Genomic DNA, 23846 nt, shown 5'->3' on the forward strand with positions numbered 1-23846 from the left:
GATTGGAGCGGATGTAAGACTGGTAGGCATCCGAGGACCAACGGCCCAGTATTTTAATTTGTTGCTCCGATAAGCCGTTGAGCGCAGCTGTTGTGGCAGCTCCTATCCTGAAGGAGTGTGCGGAGTAGCGATCCGCGGGAAAACCAGATTTGACTAGAATGGTTTTTAAGAGTGTCTGGAATCTGTGGCGAGTGATGGGTAGCCCTTCGTCTGACACGAAGGGCGGGCTAGTAGACGAAGCTTGAGCTGACCGATATGAGATGTAGTGAGATAGGTATTGGAAAGGCTGAAGATCTGAGGCGGAGTTAAATGGATATGGAGTGTCCTTTTCGGGACTGATCGGTTTTACTCTGTTTGATGGTAAATCGAATGGTGTCTTGGTCTAGCTGCTCTAGATCTGCGATGCACGGGTGGACATCGGGAATGAAGAGAGACGAAGGGCATGTAAACTCGCTACATCTCAGCAGCCCAAAAAGGCCAGTAGAAACATAACGGAGATGGTGGAATCGGAATGCGGTGACATGACCCTTTGCGAAGGGTGGCGAGAATGCTTGAGGTAATGGGAAGGCGGGAGTCTTGGGGGACTGGATGTTGCCTACGGATACCTTTAATTAACAAGCCTATCCTGGTGTCGGAGAAGGTGCATTCGGAGCCGTGGGGGCGTTTGTAGAAGAAATGAATGCCAGCTAGGTAGACTCTAATGGAAGAAACTTTGATCCCGAGTGAAGTGTGGGCGTAGGTGATAATGATGATATGGTGACTGCATCGAAACTGGGAAATGGTAGTGAGTGCTTTGCGTGGAACTGTTTGAAGCACGACCAAGCAGTCCAGTAGGACTGCATGGTCCTGGGTGCGAGGGCTTGAAGGGCTAGGTCGGCCGTGATGGGCTGAAGATAGCTGAGGGGGTGGTTTATGGGAAGATGGTCTCCGAAAAGCTGGGGAGTGGAGTAGGGTACGGGTCCGCCTCTGGAGCCGAGCTTCTGAATCTCTGGAATTTAAGACGAGAGAGAGAGTCAGCAATTTCATTGTGGCAACCGGGGACGTGCGCGGCTCTTATAATAAGCTGGTAGCTGGCTGCTATCCAGATTAGACGCCTAATAAGAGGGGAAAGCGCAGGCGATTTTGAGCTCGAGTTATTAATGACGTGCACTACGGCTTCGTTGTCGCTGTGGATTATCACACTCTTGGAGGTCCACTCATTCCCCCAGGTAGGGCCGTGATGGCTATGGGGTAGAGTTCGAACACGGCTGACGATTCGTTTCCAGTTGTTAGCTCTCTGAACTCTAGTGGCCACGGGGATGCAAACCAGCGCCCTTTGAAAAAGCCTCCGAAGCCTGTTGAGGGGGCTGCGTCGGTGTACAACTGGAGCTCTTCTGGAGATGATTGGCAGTCGTCGTAGAACATGCACAGACCATTCCATTCGTCTAAAACATCCTCCAGAGTTTGATATCGGCCAGACACTGGGCATCTAGAGATACGACGTCTTCGAGAGATGGGGTTGCTGAGCGCAGTTTAGGAGATGCGAGATGAAAGGGCGGCCCTGGGGAATGAGTTGACTAGTGGACACTCGACCGCGCCGTGACTGGGGCTATTGCAGAGGGGACAAGATGGCTTAAGTCCTAGGAAAACGCGGTTATGGAGCGCCATATCGAGCGCGCCCCAGTAGGGGTTTTAGTTCCAGAGGCCGACTCTGGCAGCGCATTTTGCTGAAAACAGCCGGTGGTAGCCTACGTATGAAAATGAGCTCCACCGTAGGATACGGCTAGGCCGGCGATGATGTCCAGGTAGTCATTTAGCTTAGTCATTTGCGTCGACTGGAGAACACGAAACAGACGACTTCTGTGTAGTTGGTAAAAGCTACGGTGAACTCGGGAAATGACAGGGTTTTTGATGCTGGGCCAGAATTTTTTAGAGAAAAACCAGTTCGCCGCAAACTAGATCCCGGTTATGAGAGGGAATAGGAAGGGAGGGAAGAATGGTAGAAAGGTCTACGTCTGCACCTGACAAGATGAGGTTCCTGGTGGACGCTGTGACGGGTGGTGGTTCGAATGCTGCAGCGTGAGGAGGCGGTGGCAGGGCCTGTGCTGTGGCTAAAGAATAGTTTTGCTGCCGGAACGGGACGTCGTGGTCCGAAGCACTCGCTGAGTGCTGATGACCCGCTGCTGCGGGCTGGTCTAGCGCAGAGCCGGGGAAGAGATGGGAAGGGAGAAAAGGGGGGAGGGAGGGAGCGGTCGCTGACGCGACCGGAAGGGGAGCAACCTGGGACAGGGTCGCGGGAAGTGGGACGGGGAAGGAAAGAGGGTTAGGGGGGAGTAGCGACGCTGTCGCTATCGGCGCCGACTGAGACCAGGTGCTCGCTAACTCATAAGAGAGATGGGGAGCTAGTGAGGTGACTCTTCGAGCTGACGCTTCGTGAGTTGAGGCGTGCTGTACAGACGTGGCTCCCGGAATGGAAAGGGGAGGGGGGAGAGGGGGGAGGGAGGGAGCAGTCGTCGGAACGACTGGAGGTGGGGCAGGCCTGGACCGAGTCCTGGCTAGGGGAGGTGGATGGGGGAGGGAAAGAAGGAGTGGGGGGAGTAGCGACGCTGTCGCTACCGGGGCCGTCTGGAGAAGTGGGGTTGGACCCGGAAATACGGCGGAGATGCGGCGGGAATGGGCCTGAGCCGCTGACGTGGCAGTGGCTGTGGCTGAAGCAGCGGAATGATACGCTCTGAAGCGTGTGGTGCCGGAAAGTGCTGTCGGCGTGCCCGGTTCGCGAGGTGGCTGGTGGTGTGTGCTTCGTCCGGCTGAATGGCCGGCGGAAGGAACCGCGTCGGGATGCCAGAAGGAGCAGCTTGCTTCCTGGTCTGGGGAGGAAAACAAAGTGAGGGAGCGGGAGGGCGAAAAGAGCGGGTTATCCGACTGCGTTAGAAGGCGGAGGAGATGGAACTTCCTATCCGACATACGGAACGCGATGCCGCGGGAATGGAGAGTGCTGCGGATGCGAGCCGCTGTCCAGTGGGTAGGGTCAACGCCTTGCTGGCGCTGGGTGGATTTCCAGTTCCATGAGAGCTGTCTTGTCAATGCGAACAATACGCAGACTGAATGATTTCGCGAACGTCGGAGCGTGTGACGTATGGAAAAGGAGGTCGGCTTAAATAGGCCTACCCTGCGGCGGCAGTGGGTGAGTTAATTGCTGTCAATCATCCCGAAGGCTCCACCCGAACTTTGTTTATAAAACATCATTAAGTGCATGGTCTCTTTTCTTCATTAGGCTCCATAATTCTTCATTTAGCCATGGTAAATTTGATGTTTTGCGTCCATTTACACACTTCTTGATAAATTTGTCTTTCACACCTGTAATATTTGTTAAGAAAAGTGTGCACTTATCATCTAGGCCTATATTATCGCATGAGAAGTCAGTCCAGTCTAATAATTTTAATTGTTTCTCAAACAGTGGCATATCCTTCTTTAGTATTCTGTAGGACACCTTTTTATTGTTATGTTTGTAAAGAAACCTTTTCTTGGTTAGTTTTCGACATATCAACACTAGATTATGGTCTGAGATGCCTGTGACAAAGTTGTAAGATTTAGTGATTCTCTCTGGTCTGTTACAGAATATCAAGTCAATCTGTGTATTTGAACAACGTGTAATTGTAGTTGGGCCATTAACCATTTGAGAGAGATCGTGTTTGCCAGTGATATCATTACGTTTTTTCCTATCTGATTTGCTAGACCAGTTAATATTGAAATCACCAACTATCATTAGTTCCTTTCCGGTGTTTTCAAACTTTGATAAGAGTGCTTTAAATTCATCATAGAAAGTGTTATCTGATGAGGGTGGTCGATATAGGCAGATAGGCATATGATGATGATTTGTGTAGTGATCAAATAAGATACTACTGTATGATGTAAAGAACAGTTCATACTTATTTGATTTAAGATGATCAATGCCTGTGATCAGCCTAGTTTTGCTAATGAATGATTTCATTCAATACTGAAAGACGAATGTAAAGACTGAGGCTGTGAATGCTGCTCATGTAGTTTGATTTGAAGTCTGCTGACACCATATCAGTCCGTACTACCTCTCGCTTCAGTCTGGTGTCAAAAAAAAGATGAAAATTTTCCATCAACCTGACCAATCACTGAGCCCCTCCTAACGGAAATCCGCATCAAAGACCCCTACAAACATCAGCACTGACAGTCACAGGGCACAGAGATGGACAAGCTGCGTGGCTCCCTTGTCATGTTTGTGTGTAAGTAAAGTAAACCCTTTTTGTCACCTACACCTCCCAGTTGTCCTCCTGAATGTGGGCACTGCTTTTATTTTATTCTGTGAATGTATGTATGTATGCACGTGTGTGTGTGTGTGTGTGTGTGTGTGTGTGTGTGTGTGTGCGTGTGTGCGTTTGTGTACGTGTGTGTGTGTTTTCACAGACACCCTTCCCAGTCCTACGCTTCCTAGTTGTCCTCCTCCTGAATGTGGGCACTGCTGGATTCTGCTGGCCAGCTTGTGTCCCATATGTATACTACTCACCGCGGTCATCTCCTCCACTAGTGTGTACTGTCTGCTCCGTCATAAAGGTACTTCACTCCCTGTTCTCCTCACCTATGGCTCTCCACTAATGACATTGTTCAAATGTGTGTGTATCACTCCTTATTTTGTGTCTGTAGGGTCAGAAGAGAAGGAGCTGTATCAGGGACCTACAAATAGAAAGGAAAGCGGGAAACAGGTATTCACATGCACAGCGACTGACTTACTCACACAAGAACAGAGAATGGATTGTGGTATTATAATTTTGTGGAGGGGAGTATTTCAATCAAGGGACCAGATATCTGGAACTCATCTCTCTATACTGTCTATATTTACCCCAATGTAGATATGACTATTGTTTGGATAAAGGATAAAGACCTTTGTTATGCCTCCCTGGATATACCTACAGTACCAATCGACAGAAACCAAGACCCAAGAAAAAGAGGCAACAGAATACTGACTTCAGTACCTACTCCGAGGTCAGGAATGGTACAAAGTAGAAGCACTAGGCCTACCTAGAGTGTCTCCAAAAGAGCTACCGTATGTGTACATACATGTTATTGCTCTGTGTCTTCAGAGCAATGACTCAGCCACACCATTTCACAGGAACAAACAAGCTCTTCCTGTCAGGTTGACTGAGCGGGGGCCAGGGACCTTGCATCTAGTGCGATGGTTTCAGCAAGCTGCCTACACTTTAACCTCAGCTACTAGGTGTGAACAGCAATACTGAAACCCTTCTATTAATAGCAACCAACCTATCATCTGACACTTGTGTTTCAATGACAAAGTGGATGTTTCTTATGAGCACCACACATTCTGTAAAACTCTCCTTTCTAAGACATATAGTATGTGCATTTAGATACATTCATTTGGCAGACACTCTAACCCAAAGACTAGATGTTGTTTAGTCAAGATAGATAGATAGATAGATAGATAGATAGATACATACATACTTTATTGATTCCCAAGGGGAAATTCAAGGTCTCAGTAGCATACAGACATCACACACAACATTCACTAACAGCAGAAAAAGTAATTAAAAGTATATAATATAAAAAACACAACTAAGCAATAAGGACAGTAATATAAAGAATATACTAAAATACAAATTATACTAAATAACACTAAATCTAAATCAAGTCTAAAAACAGTATCCATAGTGGGTCATGATGTTTGTTTCCCATGTCGTTATTTCAAATTTAATTCATTTGCCTCTGGCCGAAGACATGGACTGATACTTGCACTACCTTGATGTCGTCACACAAACTCTCTCTTCCACACCACACTGATGTTTAAATAAGTAGATTTCTCTAAAAATTATCTGTGCATGATTTCACAGTTATCAGAATTGAAGTTAAAAAGGATGTTGATATTGTAATTAAAAAATGATTCATAAGTGCTCAGCAACACAGACTCCTCTTTACCTGTGATAGCCTCTGTCTGGAAAACAAACTGATTCCAGTGGGCCTACCATATGGCGTTGCTAAATAGTTTGTATTCACTATTCGTCACAAGATGGCGGTATATGACAATCCGAAAAAAAGCCTACAAACACAAGCAGAAAGTTTTGTGAATGTGGGTTATCATTAGCCTATAGCCTATTCCAGCAATTACCTGTGTTTTTGAAAATATGACGATCGTTTACTCGTCGTTAGGTTACTTTATTTTTCTTTGTTACAGATATAAATAATAAAATATATGTCCTTATTATTTTTTTTATTCATCATAAAGTAATTATGTATTATTATATTATTAATTATTTATTCTTATCATAAAGTATAGTGGGTTCATTTAGTTGATCTGTGGCTGAAATTCATTAATCTTTTTTTGTAGTATCTAAAACGTCATCGTTTGAGAATTTTGTTTCAAACTACTGTAGGCTAACATTCATTCGGACAACCTTGACCCCTCCCATCTTCTTACCATTGGTGGAAGGACATGCCTATCATCCAGGAGTCACTTGTCTTGCATGTGTTTGGTTGGGGTAATGAGAGTAGTAGAGAGTAGAAGCGGGCTGTCAGAGCGAGCAACACAAAGTATCGGAGTCTATTACGGCACTCTACTACGAGGGCAAGGAGCACCCACGGAAGTCGCCCCTGCAGGATTACTTCACGGAGGTTCACATGGGGAGTTGAAGGACCAGCATGAAGCGAAGTCAGTTAAATATGTTAGCATCCCCGGGTTTTTGGTTACTTGTATTTTTGTGCGTAACTGATTCATCTCGTGCTGCACCTCGCACCGGGGATAACAATGACTCGCCTATCTCAAGGCGTCCGCGTGCGGTCTCCAATGCGCCTTTGGAACTGTACAACACCACCACAATGCCAAACCACTTACCCGATGATAAACTAGGGATGTTAACTGTTTCTGCCTTCTCCAGAACAACTCCGACCACCAAGACCCTAGGAGAAGCTATGACCCCGTCCCTGACAACCACCCCTGGCACTTTTACAGAGTCCACTAAAACAATGGAACCTACAGTAAAACGCAGGGACGTAACCGCAAACATTAAAATCACAACAGAGGCTGAAGCAGTTGGAACTACTACTATGTACCCACGAATTTCAAGTGCCTTACCGAGCATTACTGGAAAACCAACTGAACACTCGACCCCCTCCGTGCCATCCAGTACGGAGATCCTGAAAAGCACTGCCGTGCCACCTGTCCCCACTACTATGGACAATAGGCAAGGTGAGTAACATTAGCTCGTTGTGTTGGTCGGCGCCCTGTGGACAAGGTGAAAAACACTTTAAGTTGAACTGATTGTCAACGAACAAATAAATTGCCCTGAATCCCACACACCTCCATAGACACGTTATCGCCATAGAAATATACTTTCTAAACGTGGTTTAGGAATTAATCATTTCATTTGATGCAGAACACCAACATACGACCACAGTAAACATATGTAGCCTAACTAATATGGCAATCATTGAAACAATGAAAAAAATATATACAACAGGCGAAATTTAACTGAATAAGTGGAATAACCGACTATACCGGTAACCTTCGTATGGCTCAAGTTTGTTTTAAATTAATGGACTATTCACATGTAATAATCAGAAACGCAGTCTTTGCTCCTGTTTAAGGCTGTATGGTCGTATTTCCTTACATAGCCAAAGACTAGTAGCCTAGGCTATTAGTGCTTGATAGATAAACATTGGAATTCAAGCGTCAGGCAAAACACAACATTGAATTTGGTGCATTTTAACAAACTGGCGTGAAAGTAGATCAGAAAGCCGATGGGAATGTTGTTTTTTCTGTTGCTGCATTCTCAGCCAACAAACTCCCATTGCCGAGTGTGGAGAGAAAGTCTGCCGACGTGATTAATTTCCCTGGGCTACAAAGAGTTAACAGTGAATATACGGCTGAATGCAGCATTTCGTGCTACAGGGTGTCACTGACTGAGGGTAGTCTGGTCATCCTGTATGATGCACTCTTCTTTTTCACCTTTCTCAGCCATGTTGTCAAACTGCATTACCCTTGCCTCCATTTTTTTTTCTGCTCCTTATTTCTTTAGAGCAGGTTGTGATAAATGACCCCATGTGGAGCTCTGGTGTAGCAATGCAGTCCCAGGGGAAGTCACCTGGCTCCCTTCAGCATTCTCTTTTATTCTACCTTTTTGCTGATTTCAGTACAATTGTAGTCCACAGTGCAACATACCAAAATGCACACACATATACACACTGCATCCTTGTACACCTTGGTTTACTTTGCTAGTACTTAATGAAGGCAGTTTATTCAACCCTTGACTGGATTTCACTAACACAGAAGCCAACTTTCATAAAAAGGCATTATGACGATTATGAGATCGATCATTCAGCACACACCTATGTTCGCTCTGTGCCGAGGGCCAACAGATGTCCTCAGTCAACAGCTGCTGTTCCCGTGTGTGTGAGTGTGTCACTCTGAGCTGAACTTCGAACCATGCACATGCACACACAATGTGCGCTGGGAGCCCACAGTGCATCCCCCACTCTCTGCACCGCCTGTACCCAGTCTAGGAACAACACTATGAATGATAAACAGTTTGAGGCAATCCCAGATTATGGACGGGGGCTTGCAAGAGCTCTGAAGAGAGCACTAGGTGATGATAAAGGCTGAAAGCGCTTGGTATGGTGTATGTTTTTTCTTCCCAGAGCATGGACGTTGGCCTTCAAGAGCTCTGAAGAGAGCACAGGGTGATGATAAAGGCTGAAAGCGCTCGGTGTGGTGTATGTTTCTTCTGTGTGACTGTATAAAGAGGGTTGGGGAAGTCAACAGTCTGCAAATGGCCCAGTTCAAACATCTCTCTGCCGCAGCAGCAGCAGCAGCAGCACTCTGGAAACACTGGAGCGGCTCTTTTAAACACACCAAGAAGAAACCCACTGCAAACACACACAGGAAATTGCTGGCTCAGGACATACCAGCTTTGAATACCCAAAACAAGGTATTAGATTTGCTCTGCCTCGCTTTGATCTGAAATTCAGTCCTTCCCTGTCAGGTAGATAGCCTACTTAGACTCTACATTACTATCTAATGACAATAATAGCTGCTACCACCAGTTAGAAACAAAGTCTTGATCGTTAACTTGTTCCTTAAAATAGCCCCTGATAATGCTTTCCCATCTAAAGATAGAAACGTTTCTACTGAGGACAGTATTGTAAAGCGTTTTATTTGATGTTTGGGTGTTCCAGAGCCATAATGAAACTCACTCGCCAGCATGTAGAATTGTAGAATCATTTCCCTGGAGTCCCACACAGTCTTGCAATGCTTGCACACTCCACCACAGCCTGCTTCCCTCGAATGATTAGGGCGGGGAGCCTTTCTCTCCTACACAATAATATCTTTCGGTTGCTGAGATAAATGAAAACCTTGTTGACAGACTGGCGGACATGGAGATTTCAGTTTGTTTAGTGTCACCCTTCTGTTCAGTTTTGGGTTACATGATGTGTCAACCAAATCTTCATACAGTAAGAGAAAACACTGGTTCTCTGCATATCCAATCATAAACTTAGGTATGCCTGGCGATATGTTTTCGTGAGGACTAAAGCAGCCAATATCACAAACTGTGTTGCATTCCAGTCTGTCACATATGTAAGCTGACACAGAGCCAGGCTTTATTAGAACAGAAAAACATTATTTGATACGGCATTGGGAAGAATCAAAGGTAGATTTTTCTTTGAGAACAGACGGATTGTTCTTTTTTTCCCCCTTCACATTCGGTCTCTGTACCTTTCCAATCAGGAAACAAATGGACCTGAAGCCACCCATCTGGTGTTCTACTGGGAAGACTGTCTAAAGTAGATCCAACTGACTCCAGCCAGGCTGGCTGAATGTTATTCCGGTGTTCCGTAACAACACAAATATTCTGCATCCAACACTATGTTAGTGTGTGTATCCAGTGGGTATCAGAGGCCTTCATTAAAAGATGAACAGTTTACCCAAGCCTCTTCAAGGACAGGTGTGTTGAGGAGAGTCTTTTTGCCAACCACGCTTGTTTGCCAAGCTTTGTTCCTTAGGCTCTCTCCATTTAACAACCATCCAGAGCCATGCTGGAGATACAGGTGCCCTTAGCTGAATTTCTCTGCCAACAGTCTGGATGGCAACTGCCCAATGCAGGAGTACAACAACACACCCAAGTATCACATGAAGATTCTGATGTTGTTCAAAACTAATGTGTGTGTGCGTATTTCTCTGTGGTAGGATGTGATGTAACTCAAACATTGAAAAATCCATTGCCCCCACGATCCAAACATTGTGTCAGAGCAAAATAATTGCCCTCTGATTTACTGTCCTTTTAGTCTCAAGGAATTCCATTAAATCACAAGGAGAAAGGGGCATGGTATCAAGCTCTATGCCATTTTTAATGTCTGAAGGGCAGCTCTGATGGAGGATAGTCAGCAAGCTGGCAAACGACCTTCCTTAACGGCTCTATGATGATGCATTATCTACCTGCTGCCAAGCAAGAGAGGGCTCATCCTTCTCCTGCTCCAACCTGTGTGTGTGTGTGTGTAGTGGGCGGGTATGAGGATGTGTACGTATGCAGGATCGCTTGCTGTCATGAGCTCCGGTGTCTGGATCTACAGTAGTGTGGGACTTTGCCTCTGCCATGTTTGGATGCACATAACGACTCTAATGCGAGGTGAAAATGTAATCTACTTTTTGTCATCAGTTCTCACAACACAGGGCCTTGTCTTCAGTTTCAGTTTATGTGGAAAGCATGGGGAAGAAGTAGATATTTTGTTTATGATTATATCTCTTTGGAATGATTGTGAGGAAGAATGATTAAATTATCCCCCCATATCACATTTCCAGTGTGCTGAAATTATGCAGACCTGTGCTGTTTCTCGAGAGGATTTTAGAGCAGAGATAAGCAGGCCTGGCTTGTAACCACTCAGTGTTGACTTAACCTTGAACAAGCAAGGCCATGTCTGTTTACCTGGCGTGTGTGTTTGTAATAAGGCTTATGTTGAGTAGAAGGTAAAGGTTGTGTTTCAGATCAGAGATTTGTCTTGGGGAGCTTTGCAAAGCCTGATATTTAAAGGAGGAACTTCATAATATCCACTTAACCCTCGTCTAGCATGTGAATCGGAAGGCTATAAAAAATATCCTTTCTTGATGTACCTTGTTTATGTCGAGGGTGTTTGTACAGTGCCTTGCTGTGAATGGCATTGTACTCCAGTGGCCCTGTGTCCCTAGTGGCTTTTGGCCTCAACCTCCAGCCAGCTGTCTGTCATTAGCCAGTGCTGAGCCAGATTTCTGTGGCGATACCAAAAACATGCCAACACAGCCATGCAAAGCAAAACCTGGTTTACGCAATAAACTACACTAGACTCCTGCATGTCTCCTGCATGAAGGACAGTGCTATGTGCTGACGCTCAAATTTACAATGTAGACTTTTCACATGGTGCAGGCTGCAGTTCTCCCCTCCTAGTTGGTTGGCGCCAGGAGACATCGTACCACTTGTGGGCTGTGGCCGACAGAACTGGAGCTGATAAGGTGAACCAGCTGCTCCCAAAGGGCCTCAGCACACAGCAGTCCTGTACAGCCGGTATGATTGCCCGTAAGGTTGCCAGGGGTAACAGAGGGCACTGCCGTCTCTGACTGGGCTGAATCCGCTGAGTGTGAGGTGGGAGAAGTGGCCGGCCTCCTGCCATCCATCACTTCCTCTGAGAAAAAGGAACAAAACTTCAGAACAACAGAGCAGGCTCTCTTTTAATGCCACGGATGTGAAGCCTCATAGACCTTAATGGTTTGAAGGTTGCTGTTTTATTATTCAGCTTGATGCTTCCTCTTTAACCCCAGAGGACAATTGGGCATTGTTGCGACTGGTTTATTTTTGCCACAACTAGGTAGTTATTATGAATCTAATTGCATGTGTTTCAGTGTTGTGGGAAAGTCAGGGGGAAATCCCCCTTAATTGTCACATTTCACAGTGCACAGACAATTTTGTGTAATCCAGTTTTTTCCAGCATGCTTTGATCCTCTGCTTCCTCTGCTGTTTAGTGGCGGGCATTCAGACTTGTTTCAGTGAGGTGCATGCTGCAGAATGTGAACACACACATTAGAATGTGAACCCCTGTCCATTGTAGAATTATTAGAATTGTGTATTCATTTTGCACCACTGCGTTAGTAGTTTAATATAGGATGGCAGTGAGTTGTGTGTAAATGTATATTTGTATACATGAATGCATTCTTACCACTTGATTTTATATACAGTACGTGTGTGTGTGTGTGTGTGTGTGTGTGTGTGTGTGTGTGTGTTTGTAAATGGATGGGATGGGTCCCACTTATCCTAACTGCCCTCAGACTGTCATGCATGTACAGATGGTCTAGGAGTAGAGCTCTGGTGAATGACAGGGATGAATTGGTGTTTTAATCCTTTTAAGCAACAGCTAACGCACTTGGCTGTCCTGCTGAATGCTGAGCGCTTCTTTTTGAACCACCTCCCATTCTCATCAATGACTGATCTCAAAGGTCTATTATAACGCTGCCGAATAGACGATTATGCAGCATCCTGGCTCCCAGGGCTAATGTGCAGGGGTCACCTCAGCTGCACAGACTACATCATCATCATCAACCTCATAAATCCTCATATTTTGGTCCCTCTACAGAGTCACAGGCATTCCCAGTACCGTCAAAAGGGGATTGTGTGAGCTGTTTAGCATTCATGGCACTTGCCTCTACTCTCTCCTCCCCCAGAAGGCTGTGTCCAGATCAGCTGAAAGCCAGTGTAGCCACCCCCCCCCCCCACCCCCCCGCCCGCACCCATCAGCTCCAGTAGCACAATGAAGTTTGGCTGTAAATGGTAATAAGTGTGAAGTGCAGGGTTTGGGTATGGAAACAAATGGGTATGGAATGGGTATGGAAACAAATTTCACATGTGGATTTTTTTTTTTTTTTTTCAAATTTTCAAACAAATTTCACATGTGGATTTTTTTTTTTTTTTTCAACTGCCCCAGTTTCTCAAATATGCCACCAGACGCACACACACACACGGACCCACACACACACAAATGCCTCAATGCCCCTGTCCCTACAGCCATACACATCTCCCTTTTTTTTGCTTTTCACCTTGTGTTATGTAAACACATTTCACCAAGCTGCACTCAAATGTCAGCAGCATTTGCAGTCATGATTACGCTGAGGTCCGGAGAGAGGAGCGACAGGCCAGCAGAGAGGCACTGCTTGCCTTTGTTCCTCTTGTCAGAAGTGGTGAGTGTGCATAGTAAAGGCCACTGCTCCCACTTGTGTCCTTTCACTTCATTTTTAGCCACCTCTTCCTTGGTCGATAATGTGACAGGCACCACAGCAAAAGTAACGCATCCCTGTTCGGTTGCCAAGTTCAAATCTGAGTAGATATGAGTAGTTACGTACTGTCATGTCATCTGACCTGGAAAGACCTACTGTGGTAGCCTGCTTTCAACTTGGCCCAAATTGTGGTAGCCTGCTTTCAACTTCCCCAAATAATAGTGATTGCATTTCCATCAAATCACTTTTTAATCGCTTAATTCATCCTCCATAAGACTCCCTATCATTCTCTTGGCTGTGGGCATCAGGCGTACACACGCGTACACGCAGCAAAGACAAATGAATACTATTCTCTGTTGTTTTTGCTGAGGTGCCTTTTGCTCTAAATTCTTAGAAACAAGGTTTATAACAACGCTAACCACTGTGTGATCCCTCTGCCTCACAATGACTGGAAGAGCTGTAACCCAGCTGCGGTGTGGGGAGACAACCGCATGGCTTGTATTGATCTGCGGTGAGTTTTACAGCCTTTAAATAGATGCCTTGGGACCACAATCTCCCCTTAGTAATTGGGCCCTGCTGTTTGGTTCAGCTCAGTGAGCTTGGTCACCCCGAACTTGGCCTTGTTAAAGTTGATGGGAGAGAAAGCGCTAGCATCATTGAGCTCTTAATCAAGCCTGCCAGTGCAGTAGGGGAATGAGTCGTCTGCGGGCTGTCAGAGAGGTGCTGTGACAGACCTGCGTTCCCATACCGGTACCTGTGAGCACTGCTGGACCTGAACAGTGTCTTTAAAAAGTGATCCCGCCAGCAGATTTCTTAATTAGCAATACGTAGTGTTCCTTAATTCCTGGAAGCAGTGATGGACAAGACACTTCAGTACATGGATGGGACCAAAATATGAAAGTGGTTCTGAAGGTGAAAGATGAAGGTAGTTTTGGTTCTTGAGCCAAGACCTCTACAGGTCTGATGGTCGATTGTGCTCTGTCTAGCAGTGGTGCAAATGCAAGAGGGTTTTTTTTTTTCTTTTTGTTCAGACTTGGCTCAATGAAGGAAAAAGGGATTGCTCTCTGCAGGGGTGCCCCACCAAACTGAATAATTTACTTTCCATGGAAGACGGCGTCTTATCAGCAGAATTCTTCTTTCAGATCGTATGGAATGGTCATGCTAGTAGGTTAAACCACTATGAAAATGTTGTGTGTTTTCACCTTATGCCTCTAAAATGTCATATTCCCACTGTATAATCAAATGTGTAATACTTCAATTTTTGAAGGGAAGGGGAATGATTACCATATTTGGAATATTTATGTCTTTCTCCAGACAGGGATTCCCTTGTGTATTTGACTTGGTGGTGGGATTTGAAGTGTTTGTGGTCCTTGCTGGAGTGCACATGTCTGTTGTTTTGTTGGAATGACATAATGTCATTGTCAGCCCAGTTGGACCAAAAGGGCGCAATATTATCTATGGTACAGCATTAGTTGTTTTTAACAGTGTTCTTTTTTTAACTGTAACTGTAACTCTTCCACCCAATAATGGAAGTTGAATCTAATTTAAAATAAATTATTGTTTTATCATTGGGTGGCTGGTGAAGCTATTTTTGTGCCTCCCCTATATCATCATGGTCAAGCTTAGCTCACCCATCTTTTGTCCTGTTAAGAAAGTAGATAAAGACACCGTTAGATGTCACATTCTCTTGTCTTTCCTTCTCCAGTCTCAGTTGTTTCCTACACATCCCCATCCCCCTGCCAAAAATCCTGTGGATGGTTGGCATTCCACCCCTTATAGGAAAACTTTTGTTTCAAATTCTGCAGGGATCAGACTCATGCTCCCATGACCTCTCCTGGTTCAAGGTCATTGTTGTAAAGTCTTGTCAGCTTGACCCCACCTTTCAGAGTAGTTGACCCAGTCCCTCTTTTCTTTTTGATGGTATACTCTTCTACATAGCTCTGGAAGTGACACTGACGTAATGACACTGCTTGTATACTACACCACATGGGTTAACCTTAATTGTTGAGAGACTGAAAAGTCCCAGAGCATATTATCAAATTATATGTATTAATATTTCATTTATTTTTCATTTTTTAATCACTTTTAGGCTTTGCCAAACTTGCACTTATAGTACAATTTCATCCTTTCTCTGAGAGTAGCCATTGTGGTTAATGCAATCAGTTCTATCAGTTCAACACCACTGGCTGAGGATCAGTCATGGATGACTGAGCACACTTTCAGCACTGTTCACTGGGAGATGCTGGAGCCATACGAGGCATGTTTAGCAGGCTTGTGCAAAATTCCAGAATTGAATTGGAACGGCCTCTTAAATTCCAATTCAATTCTTGAATTTCACTTGCATTTCAATTGAGGTAGCAAACAGGAAGCAGAATTGCAATTCGAATTGTGCACAACCCTGCTGTTTAGAGGTGGCGAGGCATCAGGAGTCCCAAGGTGAGGAGTGCATGGTGGACATGTATAGTATAGGTGACAATAGAAATCCTGAAAAGCTTCAGAATATGGGAGAAAACAGAATGGCAGTTATTTCCTGGTAAGCTGCCAAACAAAACTGGCTTTAGTCTTTTTTTTTTTTTTTTTTTTTTTTTTTTACAAAAAAGGTCTTTTGAAGCGTTCAATGCTAGTGCCCTTTGCACACGGCTCCCCTTAGACGGTCGTCGCCTCTGTTTCCATAAAGGGCCTGAATAACTTCTTTCCTATGGAGCAGAAAATGTATGCACCGCTGGAGGCTCAGAGAGGATGGGGGCCCCGAGTGCTTTAATTGCCATTGTGCCATGCATTGTGTCCATTAACCGAGCTCTGTCATTGTCCATCAGCCCCTTCAGACGGAAATATAACCCACAGCTTCATGACCGAGAGACACACTGGTTCCTGTGTGGTGATCTCACTCTCTTCCCCTTTTCTCTTACTTCTGCTCCGGCCCCTGCTGTGATGAACTCTCTTCCCCCCCCCCCCCCTCCCTCTCAGCCTCATTCAGTTCTGCATCTTCCCTTTTCACCCAGCCGATTTCCCCCTCCCTGTGTCCCTGTGATTGGCGCATACGTGGTGTCTCACCGCTGGAGAAGATTTGCAGATTTGCGTGGCTGGTGTAAGGAAAGGGAGTGAGGAGATCACCAGCTGAGTCACTGGACGAGAGAGCAGTGAGGATAGGTGTGGTGAGGAGGTCAAAGATGATTGTGGTGTGTGGTGTGGAAAGCCAAGGCCAGATCCTCACATTCTTGTCCACAGGGAGTGTGATGAGCTCAAACGTGCTAGGCCTACAGGAACAGTCCTCTGTGCTGGGGAGACTCTGCAGCTTCTACTTCACTTTCACAGCCCAGCTGACAACCTCATTACTCATCTGTTTTAGTTTTCTCCTCGCTTACCTATTTTTAAGAGAAATGCTGAGGCTTGTGGTTTTTATGGTGTGTGTGTGTGTCTGTGTGTGTGTATGTGTTCCAGTATAAATCGGAAGAGCACATGTTGTTTGGAGCAAAATGCCATAGATAGCTGTTTTATTTTCTAATGGAGATTCATTTATCTTTATGATTTGATTTGATTTTTGTTGGTAATTCAGAGGTTTTATGGGAACTCTTCTGACTTGACAGTCCAGAGATAACCGTCTGGTGACCCCAATCTATTTGACCCCAGTGACTCACCCTTGACCTCTGTGACCTCAGCCATATGGAATCTCAGTGACAGCCCCTCATTGTTGTTGTAATGGGCGCCACCATGTGCTGTGGGCTTAGTGTCCCTGACGACTGATGAGCAGTACAATTTAAACGCCACTGGTAGGAGGATGGGTTGTTTTTGCTGCTAGACTAGAGCGCTGCTGATGCACTGCTCATCTGGCTAATGATCCCAGGGCTGAATCTAGTGGTCCCAGTGCTGAATCTAGTGATCCTAGTGCTGAATCTAGTGATCCCAGTGCTAAATCTAGTGATCCCAGGGCTGAATCTAGTGATCCTAGTGCTGAATCTAGTGATCCCAGGGCTGCGTTCAGAGCCATAAGACCAACAGCAGAGAGGAAGATGGAGGAAGCCAAAGCTGTACAGTAAGACAAGCAAATGCGGTGAGACAGGCCGGTGAGCCAGCGGTCACAGGAACGAGGAGACTTTGTGTCGGTAATCCCGCCATAGCAAACAACGGCCCGACAGCATGAGGACAGGGCCGTAAGCAGCTTTTCTCCTTTGTTCTCGTTTTTGTCGCTGGATGCCGTGTAACCTGAGTAAATCGTTCACCCCCGTTCACAGATTTGGATGAGCTGTGCTTGCAAAAGGCACAGTGATCGCATTGCTGTTACATTTCATTACACACTTGTCATCATCCTTTCCAATACCCCTGAATATGCTCTGGCACTGTTTGCCATGTTGTCTACAGTAATAGTCATGTTCTTAAAATGACACCACATCTTGTGCTTGTGTTTCACATCTCATCCAGCTTACTCCTAATAAATCTGAAACAAACCGGAACATGGCCAGCTGATATCCTTTTACCCTGATTGAAGGGACTTTGTTGCCACCATAGGCACCAAAAGAGTGAAGGATGGACTGCAGATGGAGATAAGATGGCTGTCAGTGGTATGGGTGTGCTCACCTCCTCTCGGTTTCCCACCTCTCCAGCACTTTGGGGAATTGGAGTAATTTGATCCGCGCTCGTCGGAAGCCTAGTGCACACAGCATGCACACACTTACTAAGGAAATCATCATCACGGAGGGCCACGGAACATGAACAAAACACCCAGCAGGGGCCTTGGCCAGTGAACTGCGCCCGCAATATGGGAGGCTAGCCTAATTAGTTTGTGAATGTCTCCCAAGCACCTCGTTGGGAAATTACTCGTAGTGGTGGTGATGCTGTGGTGATGAACATGCTCTAAATCAGTGGGATGCTCTGTTTACGCATGGTGGGAATCAATGACTTTCCCCAAATCAATGAGGATCTAATGGCATGTGGCATCCCACGTGCCCTATTGTGCTTTGTCCTCAGAAACTGATGTTGGCTAAGAAAACCCCTATGTTAATGGGAACGTAATGTAATTTGTCATTTATTTGTTTGTGTTTGTTGTCCTGCAGGACAACATAGAGAAAATGGTGTTGACAACACCAAGGTCACGTGTTTGCTTACTTGTGTACAGTACGCATATCAATACTGATACCAACATAGATGTGTACGCATATCAATACTGATACCAACATAGATGGATAAATGTCTGACTGAAATTGAACATGAATTTCAGTGGGTTTTTTTGTGTACATAGGAGTGGTTCACTCCGTAGCTCTTTATAGGTCACGTGCAGACTGTGTTAAGGAAACACAAGGGCTGTACAACGGGGTGTTTGTTACCTACTGCTGCAAATATACTCTGCCAGCAGGTGGGTCTACAATTTGTTGTTCCCCAGCAGGAAACCCATCCACTGTAACCGGGGATAATATGATGTGACTCCATTCAATTTCTTCTGTAAAGAGAGTGTGTGCGCCCAGCGAAGCAGAACTGAAATGGTAGCATTGCCAAACCGTATGTTTTTTTTGTTTTTTTTTTTTCAAAGGAATACCAGTGTAGATTTATAGCAAATGGAACACTAAGAGGACGCCATAAAAAGACACCGCATAAAGAAAGAAAATACTCATTTGTGTGGCACTGCTTGATAGACACCCATGAAGTCATTGGAAATTTGCAACCGTCACACTTTTTCTTGTTTTCCCTTATTCTGTAAGCCTCTGGTGGTTTGGTTACAGTACTCAGAAGGGGGGGGGGGGGGGCGGGTCTCATCATGGAGACATCTGCTTGCCATCAATCTGTAAACCTGCCTGCTGGGAGTTCCTTGCTGGGGTGAGAGAAGACCACATTGGCAGCCTGGCATCGGATGATAGGCCATGGTCATGCCAACCTGCCCACAGACAGACACATGGGCACACCCTACCCTATACTCCACCCTACTCTTGTCTTGTTGTGGTGTTGTCCCCCACTGAAGGAGGAGACTTGTAGTGGAATGGAGAAATGGTGGCTCTTTCAGTTTCTGATCAAGCTTTAACTTTATTAGTCCAGGCCACACGCCTTTATACTCGGTCTCCTTTTTACCTGCCATCAAGAGAGAGAGTGAGGGAAAGAGAGAGAGAGAACTGTCGGAGAAATCAAAAGTGTCACCTGAGAGCTGTGCTGAGCCATTCCCAGCTGAGCTGAGCTAGGCTGTACGGAAAATCTGCTTTTTTTTGTCAGGCTTCTCATAAAGCCGGCAGTGGTGAGGTGACAGCCCGACTGGATTTATTTTGACTCTGCGCTGGATGTAGGCGTGCCACTGAATACTCTTTCGCATCCCGGATAAATGTACCTGTCAGAGTCTGTTCCCCTGAGCTTCGTCTTCTGTCTGTCTTGTCTGTCTGTCCGTCTGTCCGAGAGCTCATGAGTCTGGAGTCTGCTACTGTGTGAGCACGCTCTCCAGCACCCGCACCCCGCCCCCCACCCTCATCATCCGCACCCCGCGTTCGTCATGGGAAAACAGTCATGTCATTTAGCTCGAGTGCTCTGTTGTTGTTTTTCCCCCTTTAATCCGCTGCATGAGATTATCCCTCCAAACTCAGATGGGTCTCATTCACAGATTTGTCTCAAAAGCTGCATGAATTGCAGCAGAAGGTCTCCTAGAAGGTAAATAGCGTGCCATATGTCTGCTGGGTCAGCAGTGTCAATGCAATCAAAAGAAAATGCCATGGAGAGAAATATTTGCGCAGACCATCGGTTTGCTTTAGCGGATGTGCCGCTCTGCCCTTTTCTTGTGGTCTGCACTTTGTCTCGGCGTTGTTATTTCTGTGTGTTTGCGTGGAGACAGTCTTGTGTCAGCACTTAGGAGGTGTGTGTGTGTGTGTGTGTGTGTGTGGGTGTGTGGGGAGCGGGAGGAGGTGGGGTGCACTTTAATGGCTGGATCCCATCTCTGGCGGACATGCTGTAAACACACCGCAGGGATCCACCACTCATTATCTGAAGTGTGTGTGTGTGTGTGTGTGTGTGTGTGTGTGTGTGTCTGTCTGTTTTTTGTCAAATGTCAGATCGCTGGCCACTACCTGCTAACATTAACTCCCACAGCCTCTGAAATGTCAGAAAGTGCAGCCTTGCATCAAAAAGCAATATTTGAACTTCTACACTGTTTTAAATGGTGCAATGGGCTGGAATCTTGTTCTGTAAACACTGTCACTTCCAAACAATTTCCCTTGAAATCTACTCAAATAAAAAAATAATCCTGGCCTTTGTTGATTGTACTGTTATGATTGTGAAAATGTACAGACAGGATAATCAAGTATGTACAGACAGGATAATCAAGTATCTGATCTATAAAAGTAATCACACTCTTTCCATGAGTGCAGGCTGAATGGTGAATGCTGCGTCAGCTTGTCAGCCGCATGGCTGATCGTATAGACAGGGCGTTATATAAGGAGTATGTATCAAGGATATTCAGCAGCAGGCTTTGTTTGATGCCTGTTTCCAGTCAGTTTTTTTATCCTTTGCTATCTTGGCATCTGTGGCTATAATCTGTGCTCTGCTCCATATATCTGCTCCATATTCTATCATTGATAATGTTGCTAATAAACATAAAGACTTGATGTAACTTTTGGTCTCATCATTTGGTCAGAACCTAATATGAAGTGTTAGTACATTTACATGCTGTCAAAGCTCATCCTCACATTGAATTTCCCATTGGGGGTCAATAAAGTATCTATCTATCTATCACATAGATACCCAGGAGCAGAGAGAATAGAAGAATTGTTGCAGCCTCTGAAATGACTTTGAAGTCTGTTTATTGTAAAGCGATCTTCTGAAAGCATTTTGCATTATGAAAGTATGTTTGTTTTTCCTATATGACAGTGTTGGCATGTGGTGGGGAGTGGTGTGACTGTCACGTGTGCATTACATAAGTGTCTCTGCTCTCTGTGATGTCCTCAACCTGACAGCAACATCCCTGCTGTGAGCATATACGTGCATGTCTGCCTGACATGGTGGTCTCAATAAAAGTCTCCTCCTCCTTCTTCATTTACATCGATCAGTGTCTGAATGTTTGAGTGTGTCTGCGTGCATGTTTGTGTTTGAATACATGACTTTGTGTGTGTGTGTGTGTGTGTGTGTGTGTGTGTGTGTGTGTGTGTGTGTGTGTGTGTGTGTGTATATTAGAGATGACGTTTCACTCTCACACGGTAGGTTTCTTTATTTTGTGTTATACCTTTCAGTGTGGTGTCCTGCATGGTCTGTTGTTGCAGATGTGGCATTGCGAAATCAAGTAGAGAAGGGGGCAACAGAGGCATGGTAGCCTACAGTGAAGTAGAGGCAGGGCCAGAAGAGCAGTGCAGTAGCGTGAGTGTCATGGCAGGGAGAGTAGCATGTGAGTTGGAGTTGAATGGAAGTCTGAGGATGATGGTAAAGAGATTGATTTGTAGGGTAACTGGCTGCAAGCTCTCTGACCTGTGATGGTGACTCTGGAACTCTGCGTGGGCACTGGGCAGTGATAGGCAGGGGGCAGGTGAGCGTGGCGCCGCCTTGGTAACGGGATCCAGTCCGACTGGGGGAAGTCGGGAGGATCTCGTGAGCCGGTGGCAAACACAGGCTGACAGGGCCACCGTGAACCTGGGCGTCACCACGGAAGCAGCAGCAGCAGCTAGCCAGCAAATGCCCGGAGCGACAGCGCTGCACTGTGCTACACTGTGGCCAGCTCCACACGGGTTGTGTAATCGCCATCATAACAAGTCTTACATAAAAGGGCCGGGGCAAGAGCCACAGGCTCTCGTACGCGAGTAGGGACCTCCTGCCAGGGACCACGGGCATGGCCTGGTGCTTTGCCCGTGCCCGCTGAAACGGCCTGTGTCTGGAAAGGTCACCTCCGACCCATGTTTGCCCTCTCTGAATGATGCAGAGAGACATAAGACAGTGGAGCACTGTCAGAGGTCCACTGTTCTGCACGCTGCCATCTTTTATTCCAAGCAACAGGCTTACGTGACACAAGGAGCATGACGACAGGCTAAAATGCTATATGACATGGTTAGGCCTTGTTAGGAGAAAATATGTGAATTTTGATGTCCAACCCCCATCACACACACAAACACACACACTTTAGTTCCCTCTGTTTTTCTCCGGACTGAAAACTTTGTAATTCTCTTCTGTATCTGGGGTCTCCTTGGGAATAGTCCCTCATTAGGAGGTGCTTTTTGAAGTAGACATAATTGCCCCGTAGCAGAAGTGCTGTTACAATTCTATAAAATGAAAGTCTCCCACATAATCGTCTAACCTGACATTAAAGAAAATTGCATGCGCTTGCCTGGAGATGCTTACCAGGTCACCCTGTAACAAAGTCTTCCTCTCCCCCGCTGTTTGGGGCTCCTTAGGAGCTTTCAGAAGGATTATGATCGTCCTCCTATCTCTGCTGCTGCTGCTGCTGCTGCCATTCTTCCCCACATGGAGGAACATGGCTCTGGATATAAATTAAGGGTGGTTGGTGGAGGGGTCTGATCTTTTTAAAAGAGCAGATGTTCACATTGGCTTGATTTATTATGTTTCTGTACATGCAGTCATTGCTCAGTTTGCTCTACTTCCAAGTTGCTCTCTTTATTGTTATAAAAAAAGAAACATATTTCTGTAACAAAGATAGATATGCTTTAACTAATTTTGAGCTTTCCGTTCCAGCAGCAAGTTGAGTCAATCAGTTACATGCTAATGTGGTATGAGGAATAGAAAACCTCTTTTCACTAGCCTGGGCTGTTGGCGTTGCAGGGAAGTGCTCCTGTGCTGTAGCATGTGTGTTAATCATGGTGCTAATAGCCCTGCTAATGGGTAGCTGCTTCACCTCCTCACCCATGGTGGTCATTTGAGTGGCAGTAATGGGACAATTAAACACATATTTACTTTTGAATTGGATACACCTCAAAAGACATTTATTTGTTAAAATGGACACGATCTTTTGATTGCTTTTGTTTGTGAATGCATTTGGTCGGTAATGTTATTCTAACCCTTACCGGATGCTCATTTCAACCACTACTGCAGGTATTCATTCTCAGTGTGTTTCCAGGCCATTTACCCCTTTTCACACAACATACATTCAAAATATTTTTTTATTCATAATAAAACACTAAGAACGATCACTTTTCAAAAACTCCTGCTTATTCTTAGAGTGGGCTTCAGGTCATCCAGCAAGATATCTCCACCCTCAGTAGCTCTGCAGTGAGGTGTTGGTTCAGCCAAATCACCGACGACAGCCTCAATCGGCATCTGTTTCTCTGCCATCTTCATCGATCTCACCCAGCCGATGTTCCTCATCAGTGACCGCTTTTGCCCGGCTGCCAAAGACACCGGCCCCAATGTGGAGTGACAGAACCGCGCTGGAACTTGGCAGCGGTGTTCAGCATCACTCATCGTGGCCCATAGAGTACCGCCCATCATGCTGCCTGTCCCCATTTGGCTGCTGTGGGGAGGGTCTGAGAGGCACGATTAGGAGATTAGGATGAGGAGTGTGATCTACTGTCGCTTAGTAGTGAGAACAGGCGCGCTCAACTTTAAATCTCACAACAATTTTGGGTGCGAGTTAAAAGGTGACAACTTAGAATAGAAAAACCGCACTCTCAAGTATATTCTCTTTACTTATTTATTA

General features: G+C 45.7%; 1 protein-coding gene across 1 annotated transcript in view; it reads left to right on the forward strand.

Moving 5' to 3' along the window:
- The first annotated feature begins 6526 nt into the window (after nt 1-6526).
- si:dkey-220k22.1 (multiple epidermal growth factor-like domains protein 9) overlaps nt 6527-23846 on the forward strand; it is a 101854-nt gene continuing 84534 nt past the window's right edge. The window contains exon 1 of the mRNA XM_042060321.1: nt 6527-7204. Coding sequence (XP_041916255.1) covers nt 6658-7204 — 547 coding nt within the window. The 5' untranslated portion in view covers nt 6527-6657. The remainder of the gene's footprint in view (nt 7205-23846) is intronic.

The sequence above is a fragment of the Alosa sapidissima genome, chromosome 13 (assembly GCF_018492685.1).
Source record: "Alosa sapidissima isolate fAloSap1 chromosome 13, fAloSap1.pri, whole genome shotgun sequence".
NCBI classification, from domain to species: domain Eukaryota; kingdom Metazoa; phylum Chordata; class Actinopteri; order Clupeiformes; family Clupeidae; genus Alosa; species Alosa sapidissima.